The 21,292-nt window shown below is 40.7% G+C and overlaps 1 protein-coding gene across 1 annotated transcript; it reads left to right on the top strand.

Moving 5' to 3' along the window:
* Positions 1-1,826: 1,826 nt before the first annotated feature.
* Positions 1,827-21,153, top strand: LOC114451340 (myosin-binding protein C, fast-type-like). Its single transcript, XM_028429860.1, is given in 32 exon segments — positions 1,827-2,014; positions 5,601-5,618; positions 6,023-6,046; positions 6,776-6,799; positions 6,928-6,948; positions 7,568-7,588; positions 10,842-10,865; positions 11,574-11,642; positions 11,735-11,883; positions 11,997-12,114; positions 12,227-12,275; positions 12,512-12,571; positions 12,665-12,834; positions 13,034-13,166; positions 15,777-15,901; positions 16,036-16,141; positions 16,464-16,633; positions 16,980-17,145; positions 17,229-17,335; positions 17,438-17,467; positions 17,581-17,723; positions 17,841-18,000; positions 18,104-18,208; positions 18,296-18,484; positions 18,612-18,746; positions 18,862-19,029; positions 19,485-19,573; positions 19,733-19,928; positions 20,018-20,157; positions 20,262-20,421; positions 20,602-20,738; positions 20,917-21,153. Coding segments are annotated over 32 exon segments (3,465 nt in total). The 5' UTR covers positions 1,827-1,992.
* The last annotated feature ends 139 nt before the right edge of the window (positions 21,154-21,292 follow it).

Raw genomic sequence — 21,292 nt, 5'->3', positions numbered from 1 at the left:
CACGTTTCTATAGTCACCAATCATGGACAAACCAAAGGGCATTTATACAATCAAGTGGCACATAACACCTGATTGCCACCAGAGGTTCGTCTATACACTTACAGGAAAAAGAGAGAGAAAGGCGCAATCCTTAGGCCTGCCACTAGATGTCACAAACCCCATTTTTGTGGTGCGTTTAAAGACTTGGAGGCAGTACCTTAGTGTTTAAAAAGCTTTAAAAAGATTTTTTTTTTTACCTTGGCGTTTTGGGAAATATGTTTTTTTTTTCTTTTTTTCAGAAAGCAACATGTAAAAATCAATGGTACATTCATGTCTGCCATAAAATTTCTAAGCCAATGGGGAAACAGTTTATCTGACTCCAGTGTTTAACAAAAACCAGCCTAAGCAACTTTCCAGCTCTCCGTTTCTGTCTCTGGTCTATTTTTTACAGATGTTGTCATCCACTCCAGCCATGGATACACTTGTGTGTTTCTTAGTGCCCGCAGACTGACAATCCCCCTCCCCACCCCCGGCACAGATTCACACTCTGACCCTACCAGCAGGAGACGTGTCTCCACTGTGGCTCTGGCTGATGCATGCACATCTCATATATGGAGGAGTAGACCAGTAATGAAGACATTACTATGACCTGACCATGTGATGCCCAGGGAACAGGAGACAGGCTGCATGTTAAAGTAGCTGTTACCAGCTGTGGTCAGCTGGTTGTCTGTAGTATGTTGTATGTCTGGCTTTCAGCTGTTCATTGAGGTCTCATGTTCTAGTTAGTGTACGAACAGTTGTGCTTTTGCCACAACAGCATCTTATAATAATAATAAAAATAAAGTACTTTTCCTCATAAAAACAGAATTTAATTTTCTCATAAAGAACAGAACTTGAATGCAATATTCTTCCATAGTTTCCACTCTACAAACCAAATCCACAAGAGTTACAAATTAATATAAAATAAACAAAATACACCACATACTGCATTTAAAACCTTCCCATCACAGAAGTATCAGCGCTAACTTGTCGCACTATTGTGCAATGATTCAGGTCAGTCAATGGTGATTGAATCAAACACAATATCAATGTATTAAAAGATGGATTTGATAAATGTCATGTGTTCCAGATATTGTGATAATATTGTTATCATTTACATCTCCACAATAAATGTGCAGGGGAAATATATTGTGACAGCCTGCTTCACAACTATAGCCTGCTTATTTTTTATTTATTTTTTTATTATGTTTAAGAAAAGGGACAAAATGATAACAGAATAATAGAGGAATGGTGGTCTTTGACTGCAGGAAGATGCTTTATATCCCACACAGGGATACTACGCAATTTGAAGAGGAAGGGAATCTGATGAAGCATCCATTCATGATGAATCAGATATGGTAACACATTACTGTGTGTGTCTGCGCTATTGCAGCTTAATATGTGCATGTAAGCATTAATTAGTGTTGTGTACAGAAAGTAATCTCTGTCTACATTTTCCGGGATTTACTTCTAACGCCAGTGCAACACATCTACCAGAGTATTGGGTTAAGTGTACTAAAAGAAACACTTGTTGATCCTGCTGGTTATACAGCTGTAAGGGGCGATAATTGAAAGATTAACCCGGCACCACAAGGCACCAAGATAAAGTGTCAAAAACTGGAATGGTTTTTGGCCATTTCAGCATAGTCGGTATATTTCAGCTGCAAACATAAAAGCTCAACAGGTTTAGTCAGCCCATTAATTTTTATCATGCTGCAAATGTGCAAGACCCTTTTCACCACCAACTCATCCTCTTGTCTCTCCACCTTAACACTCTTTCTTTGAGTGCTTCTCTTCTTGAACTCCTCAAGGGTGTCATCAGTCTCTCCAGAACTCCTCACTCACAGGAGGGTGTGTGTGGCTTGAGTGCCTGGGAAGCTTTGAATAACAGAGAGAGTGAGGGGAGAAATAAAAGGAATAAGCCCCACAAGCTGCTCAGTTTTCCATTGGCAAAGAGAAGACACAGGAATAACCATGCCTGAACCGGTCCCTGAAGGTATGCAGATATATATTTTTTTCTTACAGCATAATTTATGGTAATTAGTCAGTTTCTGTGTTTATAGCTCAAATTTTAATAGCTTGGTTTGGTTTGGGGTATTTTGGCTGAACAAGTTTGTATGTTGAATTTTTGTATTATTCAGTTTAGCTGGTATTCATATAGAGAATAATAGAAGACGAAGATGAATTAAAAGTACTAGAATGATGCCTGCTGCTCTACAAGCAGAGTGCAATACCTTACTGGGAGACACTGGAAGGATCTAAGTTCACTTATTTAATCACAATTGTAAGTTTTGAATGTATATGTTTAAAAAAAAACACACACACATTGTTCGAGCTTAATCCAAGTAGGCTATTTCACTATTTTTAATTAACGTAACAGTCTGGATACTTCCTTCATCACTCATCAAGCATTTTGTGAGAACAATGATGAGCTTCACAGAAATCAAACTCACAAGTTAGACCCAAAATGACCCCACAGCTGCACTGACTGTGTTCATGGATCATGGATCACTGTAACTGATATACAGATGTATTTTGCTGACACACCTTCTTTGGGGGCAGGAGTAATACAGTGACAACAAAAGGTGGAATGGACAGAACAAAAAAATCAAGCTGATACTGTAAATACTCAGAAAAATGTCCACATATCTGACCAATCAGTGTCTTCCTGTCAGTAAAGAACATTTAAAAGGCCATAAATAATCACATAGCCAGTTGTTATAACTGCATCGGGGTCAGTATGTTAATGACACCAAGAGTAAAACTGGACAGATCCCAGAAGCGGTTGTGTTAAAGTAGCCACAGCAATGCTGTAAGTAAATACTGCTGCAGCTATATGTCTGCAGAACGTCAGCTAAGTTACTGTGACTGCTTCATTCCATGGCGTGCACAAACACACACACCCACACACTAATTTACAGCGCCATTGTCATATTTGCCTTTAATCTGAATCACTGAAAAAAACAGTTAGAGATAAGTTTAACTTTGCCAAGAACACAGGAGAGTACTGAGCATCTGAAAGCCCTTCATCTAACTTCTACATCCAGCAGGCTTTGCTGGAGTTGTTAGCACGTTGTTCCTATTTCTGCATTGCAATATTTGTTTCTCCTCCATTGCATCTGCCTTTGCCTTAATCTTTTTTTAATACACAAGCAAGGCTATCTTTATTTATATCCCAGAAACATAAACCAGGCTCTACATTTATTCACCATATACAGCCACAGTGTTTATCCCTGTAATATGGATACAATTCCATTTCGCTTACTGCACGACCCACTTCTCAGTGGGCCCAGCTGCATAGTGTGAGGGTCAGATTTTGTTTCTTAGAAATAATTATCAGTAATTTAAAAAAAGATGTGTTCCATCCCAAGCTTGGCTACCATCCCTGTAAAGGAGCAGTGACAGTATTTGTTTTCACTCTTCAGTGTTGCACTACAATACAAACAATATCTGTACAAGTTATAATGCTTTCTGTGCTTCTTCACTTAACAGCAGTCAGATCCCGCCCTCAAATAACAGCTAAAAATACTCTGCAATAAGCGCTGACCTTTTCCACTTTGTATTTTTCCCTTGTAAGTTCATGGGATTCACACACAGCCCATGGTATCGAGTTTCGCTGTAGCTGAGATAAAACATTGTGTAATCTATCACTTTCACCCAGAAAGTTCCTTCTTGGTCAGCAGGCCCAAATGTGGCGCTGCTACAGTATAGTCTATCAAAAGCCTGACAGTTTTCTAGTCTGTGGTTGGAAGCGATGGCATGATTCATGGTCGTAATTCCTCTCATCGCTGTGTCCTGCATGAAACACTGCAAGGGCTGGCTGGAACAAAACTCTTCTGATATCTCTGCAGTCACTCTTCATCTCTGGACTACAAAAAGCTTGTTGTAGAATGAGGAAATGATGAAATTAATTTAACGTCATCTGTTAAAAGTGCAAACTTTGATTCTGAAAGCATTATAAATAATCTTAAAATTTAAATAATTATTTAATTTATGCAAATGTAATCAATGTACCTCAGTGCAGAACCCATCAAATGTTCTTATATACAATGCAACTTTATAGATTTACTGCATGCATTCAATTACCATAGGTGTCTCTATGAGCAGCCAGTTAGCGTGCTTGCATACAGTTGCATGCTATGGAGACACCCAGAGGCCCTCAGAGGTCTTTTTTATGTCAGGTCACCCAATGCCTCTCTTTATGTCTGATTCATTACACACACAGTAAATCAGACTGTCAGTAGACATAAAGAGGTAAACAAACAGGAGTAAAAAGCCTGTGGGACCTAAATCATAAGCACAAAAAAGCATCCAGGATGGAAAAGCAGTAACATATACAAATATGTACATTCAAAAAGATAACTAAAGACGAAAGTATACAGACATGATATAAATAAATGTCTCTACAGAGCAAACAACACGGCTACAAAATAGATATATAAATATACATTTACACCCAACAAGCACATCTTGTCAAATCATACTAATTACGCTCGGAATATGAAACCACAGACAGTCTCTGAGGACAACGTTTAAAGTGTGAGGAGCAGCTGTTCAGAAGTTCATTACCCCCGCTTTATCTCAAACTTGTTGAAAATGATCAAGATTCTCACCCCGAGTGGATTGACTTAGCAGATGCCGGTGCAGATTTACACTCAGTGCAGGTGTTGAATCCTCTAACAGAGTGTGTGGAGTATTTATACCAAAGAGTTTCTGTGCTGAGTAGCAATTCACTTTGTTAGTCTGTTGGATAATGTTCTCATTTTGTACTGAAAAAATAACAAGCTATCTTGATTTAAGGTTTTCTTTTGCTAGTGTACACAGAGCCTGCTGTAAGGTCTTTAAGATTTCTTTGGTCAAAGATGAGCAGAGTTTGCCAAAGTTTTTTAAAAAACAAAGACAATCATGCAATCTAGGTAAAAAAAACAGCATTTCTTATCATAATTTTATCATAAGCCCTTAGTGACGAGTAAAGCTCACAAGGTCAAATAAGCCTGACTATTCAAGGAAACTGCATGCAGCTCAAGAGAACGTGGCATGACATCAGAGAGGTCATAAGACTCCATCCTTGGCCTTTACCAGCTACTGAATGACCCGCTGAGACACACTCGGGGCGTTGGGTATATTATACGCCTCTATTTCAGTTAGAGAATTTCCTTTCACCAGAATTAGGCTTCAACAATTAGACCCTTGGTGCTCAGCATAACACACACAGACACACACACATGAAAAAAATGGACTGTCATTCCCTGAAGCTCCAATTTAGCCTTACAACCGCTTCTTCCAGATTAAGATATCAGTTTCAGAGATTTGTGCCAGAGGTTACGCCACTTAATAGAAATATCAAATGGTGGTCATTTGAGCAAAGGTATACTTTTACCTGATGGGATGTAATTTAGATTATTGCTCAGCGATTACTAACATCACGATAAAATGAGATACAGCCAAAACATTCCTGAAATAACCATTTTATAGAATGTCATCAGTATAATAAATATAAATCTTTATTGCTAATGTGTCTCACTGCGAATTTCTGATTCATTTCTTTCTTTCTGTTTGTTTTTGTGTTGTTTTTTTTTCAGAGAAACCAGCAGGGGAGGGTAAGTCAGCTGCTGCACAGCATTTACCACCTGACCTTTTGTGTGTACCTTACATTATCACACAGTGGTGTGATTATAGCTCTCACATTTTCACTTTTCACTTACATATCATGCTAACTGCTTGTGTCAAGCAAATGGAAGCTACGGCTTCAAATCAGCACACCATCTTATTCACTGATAAACGCCTTTGTTTAATTATTATATCCAAGCAATACATTTTTCATTGAGGCGACCTTCGTAGCAACACAGATTGAGGAAAATGCTTTGCAGCCAAATGATTGTTTATGTGTGTGATGATAAAAAAATATTTGTTTAGCTGTTGGAATGTCTCTTACATTTCTTTTCCAATGGGGCTACCCATGGTATTATTTTTCACTTGTCTAACAAACATCCCCTAATTTTAGCCCCTGCAGAAGCAACAGAAGAGGGTGAGGGGAACATGATTTCATTTTCTTCTTTTTCTTTGTGACTTCGAGTGTTTCAGTGCATTTATACAGTGTTGTACATGTAGTGGGTTTGAGTTGAAATGAAAAGAAAAAAAATGCATTTGAACTAATCAGTCAGGGTAATTATCTGAGTAATGCAGAACAAGTGGTTTTGCTATAGATAATAAGTCAAGCAATTACTGAGTCAAGAAGATGGGCCTATAAGTCAATCGCATCATGAAGCTGCTGGGGAGTAATGTAATGTATTATTCCATTATTAGTCAACGTATTAGCATTTTCTAGCCAGCCTGCAGCATGCGTCTAGTAGCTAAATGATCTTTTCATCACAATCCACCGATCTCATGTTGGAAAGCAGTGAAGTCACTCTCATCACGTGAATCTTTGTGTTTTGCTGATGACCTGTCTAATTGTTGGGTGTTTAAAAGCATGTATCCTCATGGGGCGGTCAGAGGAGACCATCTGTGTGGATTTTAATATGCACTGACTCAATACAACTGGATGCATTTTCCACATCTGCGAACTCTGCCTCTCACAGTGATCTCTGGTTTACTTGCAGGCATGCGGAGTGTGAGAAAACATGTGCTAGTCTTGGTTGTTTGTGTGTATTGTGTATTTTCTTCCTCATGATGTTCCTAGATGTAATATTTTCCAGGTCTTGACACCTTTCTATTTCCAATCACTTAAACGTGATTTTTTTTTTTTTTTGCCCAGCTAACTCACAGCCAGCAGAAGATGGTAGGCACCCATAAGTGTTGGGAAATAAGACACATTTCTACTAACATTTTTCTCAGCATCTTGACAATATACTAAATAATTCCTCTATATATTAGATCTCTGTGCTAATTCACATTCATTTTTCATAGACGCCCCTCCTGCAGATGGAGGTAAGGATCCTGGGAATGCACTGACATGAGGAATCTGAATTGGGCCTGAATAATATATGTGACTACATAACCCTTGTAATGTATTAACATGAGTGCATATATGTGCCATACTGTGTGAAACTCTTTTTCAGGTTGATACAAGGGGACCTTTGTTGCTTTTTGTTGTGTAATTTTGAAAGCAAAATAAATGTAAATGTTTTTATTTACATTATGAAAACCTGTTTAAGATGGTGAATGATACTGCGATAACATTAGTTATTAATTGCACATTGAATGTTGCACTTTCATCACTGGACTGATATACACATATACTACAAAGTATATGGTATGTGTGAACCTGACCTTTTGATTTTTATCTGCAACATGCATTCATTTACATATATATATATATATATATATATATATATTATTGTTATTATTATAATGTTTTATTTTTAGAAATGTTTATGTATACAGTAAGACTAAAAAGGAAATGAGTTTTTCTTGTGTATGCAAAGTGAGTGTGCATCATGCTTTATTGCGTTTGTCGATCTCTGTTGTCACTGTTGTTTTTGTTGTGCATCAACAAGCATTTGCTTCATAGCTGCTTTTTCAGTTTCATTTGCTTCCTTGTCTGCAGCAGATTCAGAAGCTGATGATGGTAAGAAAATAGCGACACCTGATGTGTCACTTAACAGTTGAATTTTGTGATGTGCTAGTCGAGATGCCACATAATATAATATATGATGTGGTCATGGGAAAATGTTATTATTTGAAATTATTTTGATGTCTTCTGTTTGGACTGATGTTCTGTGTTACAAGATTTTGTTGCACCTGCTTTTTTTTTCCACATTTTAAAATCGTGGTTTAAAGTACTGTGTGACTGCCAGGTCATCTGCTAAAGTTGCATACATTGTAGAGTTCCACAGTTCCTGAAGGGTGCGTCAGCTGGCCTGAACAAATCATTAAAAAACAGACAACAAACAGAGCCAGGCGCCAGTTTAGAGTGGACCCTTGTGTCCAGCCAAATTCAACAGCCAACTGGCTCCGGGCCTGTTGGTTTGTGATGTCTTTTCTGGTCTAGAACCAATAACTACTTACGTTAGAAGCCCAGTAACATTATTGTGACCCACAATTAGTGTGACCCACTAATTGTGACCACAATTAGTAATGGCTACACATTAGCTCTGGAAAAATAGCTTAAGTAAGAATGTAATAGTTGCCTCTGTGATCTTAAGATCTAATGAATATCTAACATGTAAATCCCCCTCAAAGTTTGCAACCTAAGTGTTTCTGCGTTAAGAGTAATCCTCATTCCGGACAATCCCTCAGTATTGCGTGATGCTATCCTTATCTCCTCACCTGTTGCAGCTGTCTTCTGACGCTGCCAGACATCTTAGACAAAGGATGCTGTTTATGCTCTTTTAGCAATTTAGAATTTGTTTCTCCATGTAAAGTCCCGTTGCCCCTCCTCCTATCGGTGACTTGTTTTACCAGCTCTTTTGCTTGTGTCCCTCAGGCAATTTAAACAATGAGAGTAGAAACACAGCTGTGGTCCATGTGAAAACACTCATCGCGTAACAATGGCAGCTGTTGCTGCTAACATGCCAAGTGTCATCTGATGTGAGGGCACTTTTTTAATGGTTGCTTCTCATCATACCATTATGCCGTACTATGACACTGCAGGGAAAGGTCACTCAGAAATCATCAGACCCGATGATCCCAAACAGCACAACTTCTGTATATAGTGTCATGTCTCTTTAAGTCCAAGGCCTTAGAGATGATCTGCTAACTAAACTATTTAATTGTGAGTTACTACCATGCCAAGTTCTGAGAGTGCAGCTCGGATTTTACAAGTGAAATTTAAGTGTCTGTTGTTCATATTACAAAGCTGCCCCCCATCTGACATGATCTTTCAGGGCCACAGCTCCCAGAGTAATGACTTGAACTCTGTTTTACTGACCAAGGAGACTGGATGGAGGTGGGTCATGGAGGTGTCAAGGCTTCAAGGAGGTGAAGGCTGCTAATTCCTTATGGTGCCTCTCAAAGTGAGCGAATTGTCTCGTGCTGCCTGTGGGTAAAGGAGAACAAACATTAACACAGCCTTTGTTTACTTGGGCACCTAAGTGGGCTTAACAAGAGGTGGTAATGGCAACTGAGAACACATTATTGTGTATAGAGAAGAAGTCTTTATTGGTGTGGTGGACCCGAGCATGGCCAAGATGAAATAAAGTAGACTGAAGCGGGCTGTAGGTGAGACGCAGATGAGTTCTTGGAAGGCGACATGATTGTTTTGTGTTCGTACAACAAAGCTGCTACGTAGTAGAGGTTGGCTGCTGAGCTCAAACCTGCCTGGCAAGAAAAGAACGTGCAGTCAAGCAGCCCGGCTGAGGTCATTAAATGTTAAGTTGGTAACTTATAGGTGTCACCTCTATAAATTCCTTGTGTAGCGGATCCTGTAATGCAGGTCCTATGCCGGCTTTTCCTAGTCTGTTTGTCTTTTTTTTAGCATTTATTAGTGTGCACCATCATCCCTCTTGCGTGTCAAGAATATGTATCACCTAAAGTGGGTCCAAGCAAGCTCCACCAGCTTCAGAAACATTTGCCCAATAGGGAGTAAAAGTATAGTGTGCTGCTGATGATCCAGACAGTGCTCAGTGTGAGCTGTGACATGGTGTATAGGAGTGAAGTAAGGATAAGTGTGGTGGCAGTGCGTGACCAGAGAAAAACTGGAGCATGAAACAAAGAAGGAAAATAGGTTGAACAAATGCAAACCCCTTTACTGAGGAAAATTAGAACACTTTGATTGTGTCTAATAGGCAGTATTTCTCCTGGGAGACTTATTTATCATCTGCACCCACTCAACCCCACCCAACAAGCCTCACTTAGCTGAGTAGTAGCATGGTTGCAAACAGGAGGAGTCCTGAGGGAAATATCAGTAAAATATTGCACGCCATAAACATATTTGTTTCCGATGCAAAGTTTTGTTTTTAACCTGGGGGTCTATGGGAACTGACTCACATATTAAGGGCTACCCAACAGGACATCTAAGGAACTGCAGTTTTTTTGTTTTGCTTGCTCACATGTATTTTTAGCACTAGATTTGATGTGAGCTATTGAACAAAATATGACTATACAGCTTGCCTAGAGTTTAATTTTTCTTATGGTATCGTGAGATATTATTCATAACATGTCTTTGCAAAAAAACAAAACAAAAAACAAAACAATAAACATGTGTCTTTTAAAGGTAGGGTAGGAGATTTTGAAAACTCAGTGAGAGCCAGCCAGATTTTGAAAGTAAACACACGCCCCTTTCTCTCGGAGTTGACCTCTAAGCCACGCCTCCCAACCAGTCTGTGACTTCGGCCATCATGCACGTACCTCTCTGGTGCACACAGAGCAGGAAGAGAGCAGCCAACCAGCCTACTATACGTGCAGGGGCGCCTCGCAGGATTGGCTGATGTTTTTTGCGTTTTATAACTTCCACAGATGATTAATATTCTTCGTTTTAAAGCGAAACTAATGAAGTAATCGGTTGCTATCGGATTGTAAAGAGAAGTTACACTTATTTAACAAAAAGTGCATCAGAAGGAAATCTCCTACCCTACCTTTAAGTCACAGTTCAGTTTGTTGTTTAAGCCAAGCAGCCTTGTCAGATCAGTCCAAAAGAATTAATCAACCTAATTTCAAATAATTTAGCCCAATTTTAACGACTTAATGTACAGTAATCAACACATTTGATTACTTTTTTTGATGATTGCAGTCATGATCTTACCATCATGAATTGGTTGCATTCAGTGTGTGGTGTTTCTACAAAAAAATAATCATTGTGTAACTCTCACTGACTTATTGTACAGTATAACTTCAAACTGTTATACTTGCACATGTTAAACCCAGGTATTTGTTTTTCATAGCTGAGGTAAATGTCCCAGGGGAAGGTGAGGTCCAGCTGGATGCACGCTGTAGAACAGTGCCAATCTACTGCATGAAAATGTGGTGAAATGCAATGTATGCCAAACATCATGAGAAGCTTCTTCTCCTGTTGTGGTTTTTAAGCCCGGTTGCGACAGTGATTCATAAATACACTAAGTAAATTTTAAATCTTGAACAGGGGTAGTCAGTGCTGATGTATAAAGGTCAACAGGTGCACTTTGAAGTATTATATTTAGCAAGGTGTTCATTAAAACATTCTGCAAATGCAAATTGGCAAAGATACTGTGCTGTTGCAATCATATGTCATAGGATCCTCTGCTTGCTGAACACTTCATCTGCCACAACTGTAGGAAACAATCTCAGTCTGCTTTATCAGCAAACAATTATATTTGTGACATTCTGTGTGTCCTGTTTGTGTGTTAGCTTTAGTAACACACACACCAAAGACCACGCCAAAAGTACAAAATATGCAACTTGCTATGTTCTCCATGTAGATAACACCAGCTGTGCATGTACATGTATTATTGTTTATGTTGGCATGCTGTAAATGTTTACAGGAGCGGTTTCCTGATATTCAATGTAAACGCAGCTCAATTCATGTGCGCAGTCTTTACAAATGTTCCTGTCTTCCTTGCACTTTCAATTATTGCACAATGTGGACATTATCAGTGCCAGCTGGAGCCGAAGTTTGATTTTTTTCTCCGTATTTTCAGAGCCTGGGTCGACTGAGCTCACTGGTCTCTTTGTCGAGAAGCCACAGAGTAATGTCGTAGCAGTCACAGGTGAGACATACAAAGAGAATAGATGAAGAAACAAACATCTCTATTCTGATTACATAATGTTACATGAGCAAATTGTTGTTTGCGAATGGCAGGAATGGATATCACTTTGATAGCAAAGGTTGACTCATCCACCCTGACAAGAAAACCCACCATGAAATGGCTAAAGGGAAAGTGGCTGGACCTTGGCAGCAAGGCTGGAAAACACATGCAGTTCAAAGAAACTTATGATAGAAATACTAAGGTGTGTGTTAGTGTGTGTGTGAGAGAGAGAGATCTCTTTTATGCACTGTGTAATATGATTCTCTTTCATTAAAAATAGATGAGAAATAATTAAACCACATTTTCTCCCCAAAGATCTACACTTATGAAATGAAGATCATCAAAGCTGTCGTAGGAGATGCTGGGGGCTACAGGTGTGAGGTGACGTCAAAAGACAAGTGTGACAGCTCAACCTTTGAGATCACTGTTGAGGGTGAGTGGAAAAATGACTCTGGCCTGTTGAGGCTGCTGCAGGTTCTATACATGCTGATGTTTTGATCTGATCCGACAATAATGTGCACTCTCTGCAACTTCTCTTGTTACAGCTGCACAGCAGGAGGAGCAGGCGGATATTTTGTCTGCCTTCAAGAGAGCGTAAGTGCTGCAGGGTGTGTGTTTCAGCCTGTGTTTCTGGTCTGTGGGGGCAAATACATGAGAGGGAAAATGCATGTAGCTATTTATACAGTTGTGCAGTCTGTGTGTGTGTGTGGGAAGATGTCTTTCAGCACCATGGCAGTATAGTAGATTTAAAGTTGTGCCTTGACAGAAGATAGGCCTGATCTTGGTTACACTGTATGTTCAGTGTACTGTGTGCCTGTTTCCATACACAGAGATGCTGGAGAGGATGAGGGAGACCTGGATTTCAGCGCTCTGCTCAAAGCCACTAAAAAGTGAAAGTTTTACATACAATATGTGCATGCAGTATTCCCTTTTTGCTTCTTTTGTTCTAAATGCCAATATATATGTTCTTCTTGGACTGACAGGAAGAAGAAACCTGAAAAAGTGGAACCAGACATCGATGTGTGGGAATTGCTGAAGAGTGCCCATCCAAGCGAGTATGAAAAAATCGCCTTCAAGTATGGCATTACTGACCTGAGGGGCATGCTGAAACGGCTAAAAAAGATGAAGGCGGTCGAGCCCAAGCACAGCGAGGGTAAGTCGGTTCAGCTGCGGGGTGAAGGGGAGGGAAAGAAGATAAGTATTTGAAGTATGAAGGAAAGGAATTAGGAGGTAAGATTTTACCTCCAGGGAGTGGAGAAGGAAGGGCAGCAGTGGAGAGAACTAGGCAAGGACAGAAAAGATTTTTGTGAACTGATGAGTTAATTCAAAGTTTTTCTTCTGTCTGTCTGCAGCTTTCCTGAAGAGGCTTGATTCTTGCTACTCGGTGGACAAGGGCAAGAAAATTGTCCTGACTTGTGAGGTGGTTGATCCCGACGTCCAGGTCAAATGGCTGAAGAATGGACAGGAGATCAAACCCTCAGCCAAGTACATGTTTTAAAGCATAAACACACACAACACACTATTGCTACACATAATTCTGTTTTACATCAGCAGAGTTTACTTAATTAGACAGTGTTGGGTTGTGTGATGGGTTAGCTGGACCTGATGGGCAATGCTATTAAAAATATCCAGCTAAAATTATCTTAGCCACAAAGTCATACTCGGAAACGATGCTGCCATCAACATGTTTTATTTTTAGCCGGTCATAAGGAGCCTCCTAGTAAGTTAAGTAAGCCAAGCTGCCAAGACATCTTATGCCCCATGTACACTCAACAAAAATATAAACGCAACACTTTTGTTTTTGCTCCCATGTTTCATGAGATGGACTTGAAGATCTAAACTTCATTCCAGATACACAATATTACCATTCCTCTCAAACATTGTTCACAAATCTGTCTAAATGTGTGATAGTGAGCACTTCTGCTTTGCTGAGATAATCCATCCCACCTCACAGGTGTGCCACATCAAGATGCTGATCTGACATCATGATTAGTGCACAGGTGTACCTCAAACTGCCCACAATAAAAGGCCACCCTGAAATGTGCAGTTTTGTCTCACAGCAAAATGCCACAGATGCCACAAGCATTGAGGGAGCGTGCAATTGGCATGCTGACAGCAGGAATGTCAACCAGATCTGTTGTTCGTGCATTGAATGTTCATTTCTCCACCATAAGCCGTCTCCAAAGGCGTTTCAGAGAATATGGCAGTACATCCAACCAGCCTCACAACCGCAGACCACGAGTAACCACACCAGCCCAGGACCTCCACATCCAGCGGGTTCACCTCCGAGATCGTCTGAGACCAGCCACTCAGACAGCTGCTGAAACAATTGGTTTGCATAACCAAACAATTTCTGCACAAACTGTCAGAAACCGTCTCAGGGAAGCTCAACTGCATGCTCGTCGTCCTCATCGGGGTCTTAACCTGAATCCAGATCGTCGCCGTAACAGACTTGAGTGGGCAAATGCTCACATTCGATGGCGTCTAGCATGTTGGAGAGGTGTTCTCTTCACGGATGAATCTCGGTTTACATTGTTCAGGGCAGATGGCAGACAGCGTGTGTGGCGTCGTGTGGGTGAGCGCTTTGCTGATGTCAATGTTGTGGATCGAGTGGCCCATGGTGGTGGTGGGGTCATGGTATGGGCAGGCATCTGTTATGGACGAAGAACACAGGTGCATTTTATTGATGGCATTTTGAATGCACAGAGATACCGTGATGAGATCCTGAGGCCCATTGTTGTGCCATACATCCATGAACATCACCTCATGTTTCAGCAAGATGCACGGCCCCATGTTGCAAGGATCTGTACACAATTCTTGGAAGCTGAAAATGTCCCAGTTCTTGCATGGCCAGCATACTCACCGGACATGTCACCCATTGAACATGTTTGGGATGTGCTTGACCGGCGTATACGACAGCGTGCACCAGTTCCCACTAATATCCAGCAACTTCGCACAGCCATTGAAGAGGAGTGGACCAACATTCCACAGGCCACAATAGACAATCTGATAAACTCTATGCGAAGAAGATGTGTTGCACTGCACGAGGCAAATGGTGGTCACACCAGATACTGACTGGTTCTGAGTCCCCAGACCGCCAATAAAGCAGAAACAAAATGCACATTTCAGGGTGGCCTTTTATTGTGGGCAGTTTAAGGTACACCTGTGCACTAATCATGATGTCAGATCAGCATCTTGATGTGGCACACCTGTGAGGTGGGATGGATTATCTCAGCAAAGCAGAAGTGCTCACTATCACACATTTAGACAGATTTGTGAACAATGTTTGAGAGGAATGGTAATATTGTGTATCTGGTTTAGATCTTCAAGTCCATCTCATGAAACATGGGAGCAAAAACAAAAGTGTTGCGTTTATATTTTTGTTGAGTGTATATTGCAGACACACAACCAGGACAAAGACCAATGATTCTACATTTAAATCCCAATAAATCTTTCCCTAGCAGAAAACTGAAACAGAAAATGTTATATATTAACCCTTTGGGCGTAATTAGGGATCTTTTTTTGGCTATTTGGGCAATATTTCCTTCTCTACCTGGCCACCATTTTTGTCTGTGTTGGTGCATATGGCAATTTTTTTATTTTGTAACAAAGACTCTCTCTTGACAAAGTTTTAAATATTCATTTTCCTAATACATCAGTGGAACACAGTGAAACAAATTTACTACCCTCTCAAAGTCATTATTGGGACGAAACCTACAACTACTATAAAAACTTAAAAGATTAATCACATACATGACTGTTTTTTTATGTGTTTTGTTTCATAAAAAACAACAACTGTGACAGAAAGCAATCAAACTGGCATTTGAAGGGTTAAATTCCTCAAAATGATTGAATGTTTGGTAGTCTGAGCAGGGCTGAATTTGTTTAAGAGATTTATGCAAAACAAAAAAGAGAAGAAAATATGAAGAATATGAAGTTTTTATATCGTTTTTTGAAGATGGAAGTTTTGGCCCTAATAACTCAAGAGGGTAGTCAATTAAAGTGATGCCTAAAGGGTTAAATAATCATGAAAGAATATGATGAAATAGGTTTCATTTGAATCTATTTACCATTTTAATCTTTTTACTTTTAAAGGTATGTCATGGAGGCAAATGGCAACATCAGAACGCTAACCATCAATAAGACCAACCTGTCTGATGATGCTGCCTATGAGTGTGTGGTTGGCGAGGACAAGTGCTTCACAGAGGTGTTTGTCAAAGGTGCACCACCTCTTTTCTGTTTTCAACAGCAGTAATAATCTCATTTATGCAGAAACCATTGATTTACCGAGTAAATCTCATGGTGTGAAAAACACTGGCTTCATTAATTTTAATGCCTTTTATGCTCCATTTAGAGCCCCCTGTGACCATCACCAAGCTGATGGATGACTATCACGTGGTGGTAGGAGAAAGAGTGGAGTTTGAGATTGAGGTTTCTGAAGAGGGTGCCCATGTCATGTGGTAGGTAAACATTGCAGTATTTGGCAAAATATAAGCTCAGTTTGTGGATTTAATCCCGGCCTGAGGGCAACCGCTGTAGAGTTTGTTTGTCCCTGCACTAGAATGACTTATTTTTCTCACTTTAAGTCACTGGAATATGCCTCTTCCTGAAGACAGGTTAAGTTTTTAGTGTCTTGTGTGGTCGTTTTTGCCGAGGTCAATAATGTAATAACCCCTCAGGTCATCATACGTTTTACATAGAGTCAATGTGTGTATGGCAGTATTTACTGACATATTACAGTGTAGATATTTCTGTAAAAAAGATGTTTTGTATTTATCCCAGGTTCTTTGAGGATATAGAGCTTCATAAAGACAAAGAGTCCACAAAGTATCGTTTCAAGAAGGATGGAAAGAAACACACCCTTATCATCCAGGAGGCTACACTGGATGACATTGGAATGTACCATGCTTGGACAAATGGGGGGCACACCAAAGGAGAGCTGGAGGTGGAAGGTACCAAATGAAAACATAATATTCTGAGCGTTGTTTTGAGTGACAGATGGCCACATTTATAAAGTAATAATAATAATGCTCAAAAATATGTTATGCAGACTCATGTTACAGCCTGTATTTTATATGAATTCACTGTAGTTTTCTGTGCCGTTCAGCACAGAAGGTGCAGCTGAATTTAAGCACTGGCCTGAGGGCTTGACGCCTCTCTGTATAAAAAAAGTAACAACTCAAGGCTGAGGGTGTCAAGATGTTACCCATCATGAACCCTTTCCTTCTTTCCCCTGACTTTCACATACTGTGTCTGCTGCCTGACTAGCCTTCTTGTGGTGTCCATTGTCTAATTTAGAAAAGGAACTGGAGGTGCTGCAGGACATTGCTGATCTGACAGTCAAGGCAACGGACCAAGCTGTCTTCAAGTGTGAGGTGTCCGATGACAAGGTCACAGGAAAGTGGTTTAAAGATGGAGTGGAGGTCTTGCCAAGTGACCGCATCAAAATGAGTCACATTGGAAGGTACGCAGATGACGAGATTATTATTATCATGTCATATTAAACTACGACGCATTACCTAAAATCCATCTTGTCTGTTGCTGCAGGTTTCACCGTCTTGTCATTGATGACGTGAAGCCAGAGGATGCTGGAGATTACACATTTGTTCCTGATGGATACGCACTGTCACTTTCTGCCAAGCTGAACTTCTTGGGTGAGAAAGACAGAATGGTTACATACAGGCTATTGTATCTGCATTAATCATCAGCAGCCTACATAACGTTGTCAACTCTCTTTATTTCCTCTTTAAAAACAGAAATTAAAATCGATTATGTGCCAAGACAAGGTGAGCATTCTTAATTTACCATAATTCATGAATCATCCCTTTTTATTTGAACTTTAGCATGTAGTTCATGCCATAGGAGAACCCACTCTCTCTGTATGTTGCACATTAAACAGATCCTCCAAAGATCCACCTGGACACAACAGGAAACATGGTCTCCCAGAACACCATCATTGTGGTGGCTGGCAACAAGCTCCGTCTAGATGTGGAGATCACCGGAGAGCCAGCACCCACAGTGGTTTGGTCCAAAGGAGATCAGGTAATGCTGTGTCTAAAAAACTATGTCACCAGACATGGTGCAAGGACTAAGCTGGTTCCCACTAAGAACATTTGATTAAAACACTCTGAGGCATATTTTTCGTTTCCTGTATATTAGCCAATTACAGACACTGAAGGACGTGTAAGAGTGGAGTCCAGAAAAGACCTGAGCTGCTTCGTGATTGAGGGGGCAGAGAGAGAAGACGAGGGCAACTACACCATCTGCGTTACCAACCCTGCTGGAGAGGACAAGGCTGTACTCTTTGTGAAGATTGTGGGTGAGTTTTGCACAAAATACCAGCTGCTGCAACTTAATGGCAAAAAAATTATGTTCTTTCTGTTCTTGTGTGTATGTTTAAATACATTAAAATCCCATTTTAGATGTGCCTGACCCACCTGAGCATGTCAAATGCACATCAGTGGGAGAGGACTGTGCTACCATCATTTGGGAGCCTCCTAAGTTTGATGGTGGTGCACCAATCAAAGGTACAAAAAAACAGATTTTGCACACAAGAGAAAAATGTAAATGTCTAAATGTTGTATTTTGCTCAAATATTTTTTTTTCCACTTCAGGATACCTCATGGAGAGGAAGAAGAAAGGCTCATCCAGATGGACAAAGCTCAACTTTGATGTCTATGAATCCACTACATATGAGGCCAAGAGGATGATTGAAGGAGTTCTGTATGAGATGAGGGTGTTTGCTGTCAACAGCATCGGCCTGTCTCAGCCGAGTCTCAACTCCAAACCCTTCATGCCCATCGGTACGTTTCACAGTCACCGCTGCAGCCTCTTTTTCAGCTACTGTCCCTGTCCTTTCCTCTGTGCATCACCCTGCTTTGACCAAGCCAGTCAGTGATTCTCTTGAGTCTCTCTTCCTGTCACTCTCAGCCCCAACCAGTGAGCCAACACGTCTGACAGTACATGATGTGACAGACAGCACATGCAGCCTGAAGTGGCTCGCCCCAGAGAAGATTGGAGCAGGGGGCCTGGATGGCTATGTTATTGAATACTGCAAGGAAGGAGGTGATGACAGACATTATGCTTACCATAGAGATAATAAGCCGTCATGATAAAACACTAAATGATCTATAAATCTTACATTGTGTGATTTACTGTATGCTATTCTGTTTCACTTTAGACACTGAGTGGGTGGTGGCAAACCAGGAACTTTGTGACAGGCAGGGATTTGTGGTGCGTAACCTCCCTGTGGGAGAGAAGATCAACTTCAGGGTGGTGGCAGTAAACATCGCTGGACGCAGTCCTCCTGCTACACTGTCACAGGCTGTCACTATCCGAGAGATCGTAGGTGAGTCAGGTTTCGTTGTAAACAGTGAAAAAAACCCAGCTTATCCATATTCAGGTATGGCAGTTTGATTGTACATTTTTTAATACTTGCTTTAGGCTTTTAGAGATTCATACAGTTCTTCAAAAAAAAGTTCTCTTTTAAGAGCTATGGTGCAGAACTTTCAAGCTTTTTGTGAATAAATGCAGTATTATGCAGTGCTCCAGTGATATAAATCAGATGTCTGTGGTAAAATATCTGCCCTATAGCAAGGATTGAAAAAAAATAGAGGAACTGTTGCCAGCATCCAGGGAAAGTTTATGTTGCTCCAGACTTCACAATCTTTAAAGAATCAGATGTGAACAATGTCTAGAATATTTACTCTAATTGCCAGTAGGGGGAGACAAACGTTCTATACTGTAGCTTTAATTATTCATTTGCAAATTTGTGTAACACACGGATGTTTGTTTTTCCTTTAGAACATCCAAAGATCCGCCTTCCTAGAGACCTGAGAACAAAGTACATCAGGAAAGTTGGAGAAAAGCTCAATCTGACAATTCCCTTCCAGGTTCGAAAGACCACATCAGAGAACTATATTGTATATTGTATATGTTCTCATTTTGCTTTAAACCATTTGTAGAAACAGCTAAATGAGCAGCCATTTTTTTACATCTTTCAAAATACCACGATTCGAGGCTCCATTGCATTCTAAGTTTTTGTGTTGTAGGGTAAGCCCCGCCCTGTGGCGACCTGGTACAAGGATGGTCAACCCCTTGACCCGAAGATGGTTAATGTCCGCAACTCAAATGTGGACTCCATCCTCTTCATTCGCGCAGCAGAGAGAGAGCACTCTGGAACATATGAGCTGGTTCTACAGATTGAAAACATGGAGGACAGGGCCTCCATTCAGATAAGGATTGTTGGTAGGGCTGCTGAATCAGAGAAACTTGATGATGATGCGAATTAATTGACAGTTTAATGGGTTGTACTGAAAGATGTTTGATCCAAACAGACAAGCCTGGGCCTCCTATGAATGTGAAGGTTACAGACGTCTGGGGATTCAATGCAGCGCTGGAGTGGGAGACCCCCAAGGACGACGGCAACAGTGAGATCACTGGATACACCATCCAGAAGGCAGACATGAAGACCAAGGTAAGAGAATGAGATAAGGGAACTGTTTTAAACTTTAGTTACTTACAAGTCATAATCTCCACTTCATCAATCATATTAATGAATTATTTTGGTACATCATCTAGCAATGGTACACCATCTATGAGCACAACAGGCGGACAAACTGCACAGCCTCAGATCTGATCATGGGAAATGAATACATGTTCCGCGTCTACAGCGAAAACATCTGCGGCCTGAGCGAGGAGCCGCGCCCAAGCAAGAACACAGCTGTCATTGCCAAGACAGGTATGACAAGTGTGTGTGTATATACAGTATGTGTGTGCTGCTGTCTGTTTGTGTTTGTAGTGTAAATTGCACCCTGCACTACCAGCAGTGGATTTGTTTAGCGAAAAGAGTCACCTTTCTGCTCTGATTTACTGGGGTTTGACTTGAAGTTTGGCTGTCATCGCTCTTTTTCCTCTGCAGGCCTGGAGTACCAACCACAACCCTACAAGGAGAAAGACATGGCCTGTTCACCCAAGTTTACTCAGCCCCTGGTGGACAGATCTGTAGTGGCTGGTTACAGCACTGCCATCAGCTGTGCTGTCAGAGGCACCCCTAAGGTAAAAAGGGCAAGTTATAAAATAGTCTGTGGAGAGTGATTCACAGGAAGAGGCTGACAGTGGCACTTGTCATGAGCAAATTAGTGCCTACAGCCACATTTTTTTTTAAATCAAAGGTCACGTTTAGAGGCACTCTGATTAATCTATTGCATTTTCTTTCAACTTTTCTGTGTTCTAGCCTAAGATCATCTGGATGAAGAACAGAATGATCATCGGTGATGATCCTAAGTTCTTGATGCAGAACAACCAAGGAGTGCTGACCCTCAATATTCGTAAGCCAAGCACCTTTGATGGAGGCAAATACTCCTGCATGGCTGTCAATGAGCTGGGCCAGGATGAGGTGGAATGCAAGCTGGATGTCCGAGGTAAGAGATGAGGAGGCTGTGAGAGTGAGAGGAATAAGGAGGAGGAGTAATGTGGGTGTGGATTTGAAAATGGGGACATGATTTGTATAATCTGGGCAATGGAACTTACAGTAATGATGTATTCTGTTTATTTCACAGTTGCAGTTTCCACAGATGCAGAGAAGAAGTGAGAAACGGAACAGCAAAGAA

This window comes from Parambassis ranga, chromosome 19 (assembly GCF_900634625.1).
Source record: "Parambassis ranga chromosome 19, fParRan2.1, whole genome shotgun sequence".
Taxonomy (NCBI): domain Eukaryota; kingdom Metazoa; phylum Chordata; class Actinopteri; family Ambassidae; genus Parambassis; species Parambassis ranga.
The sequence above is the reverse complement of the archived record's forward strand: the minus strand, read 5'-3'. Positions and strand labels throughout refer to the sequence as shown.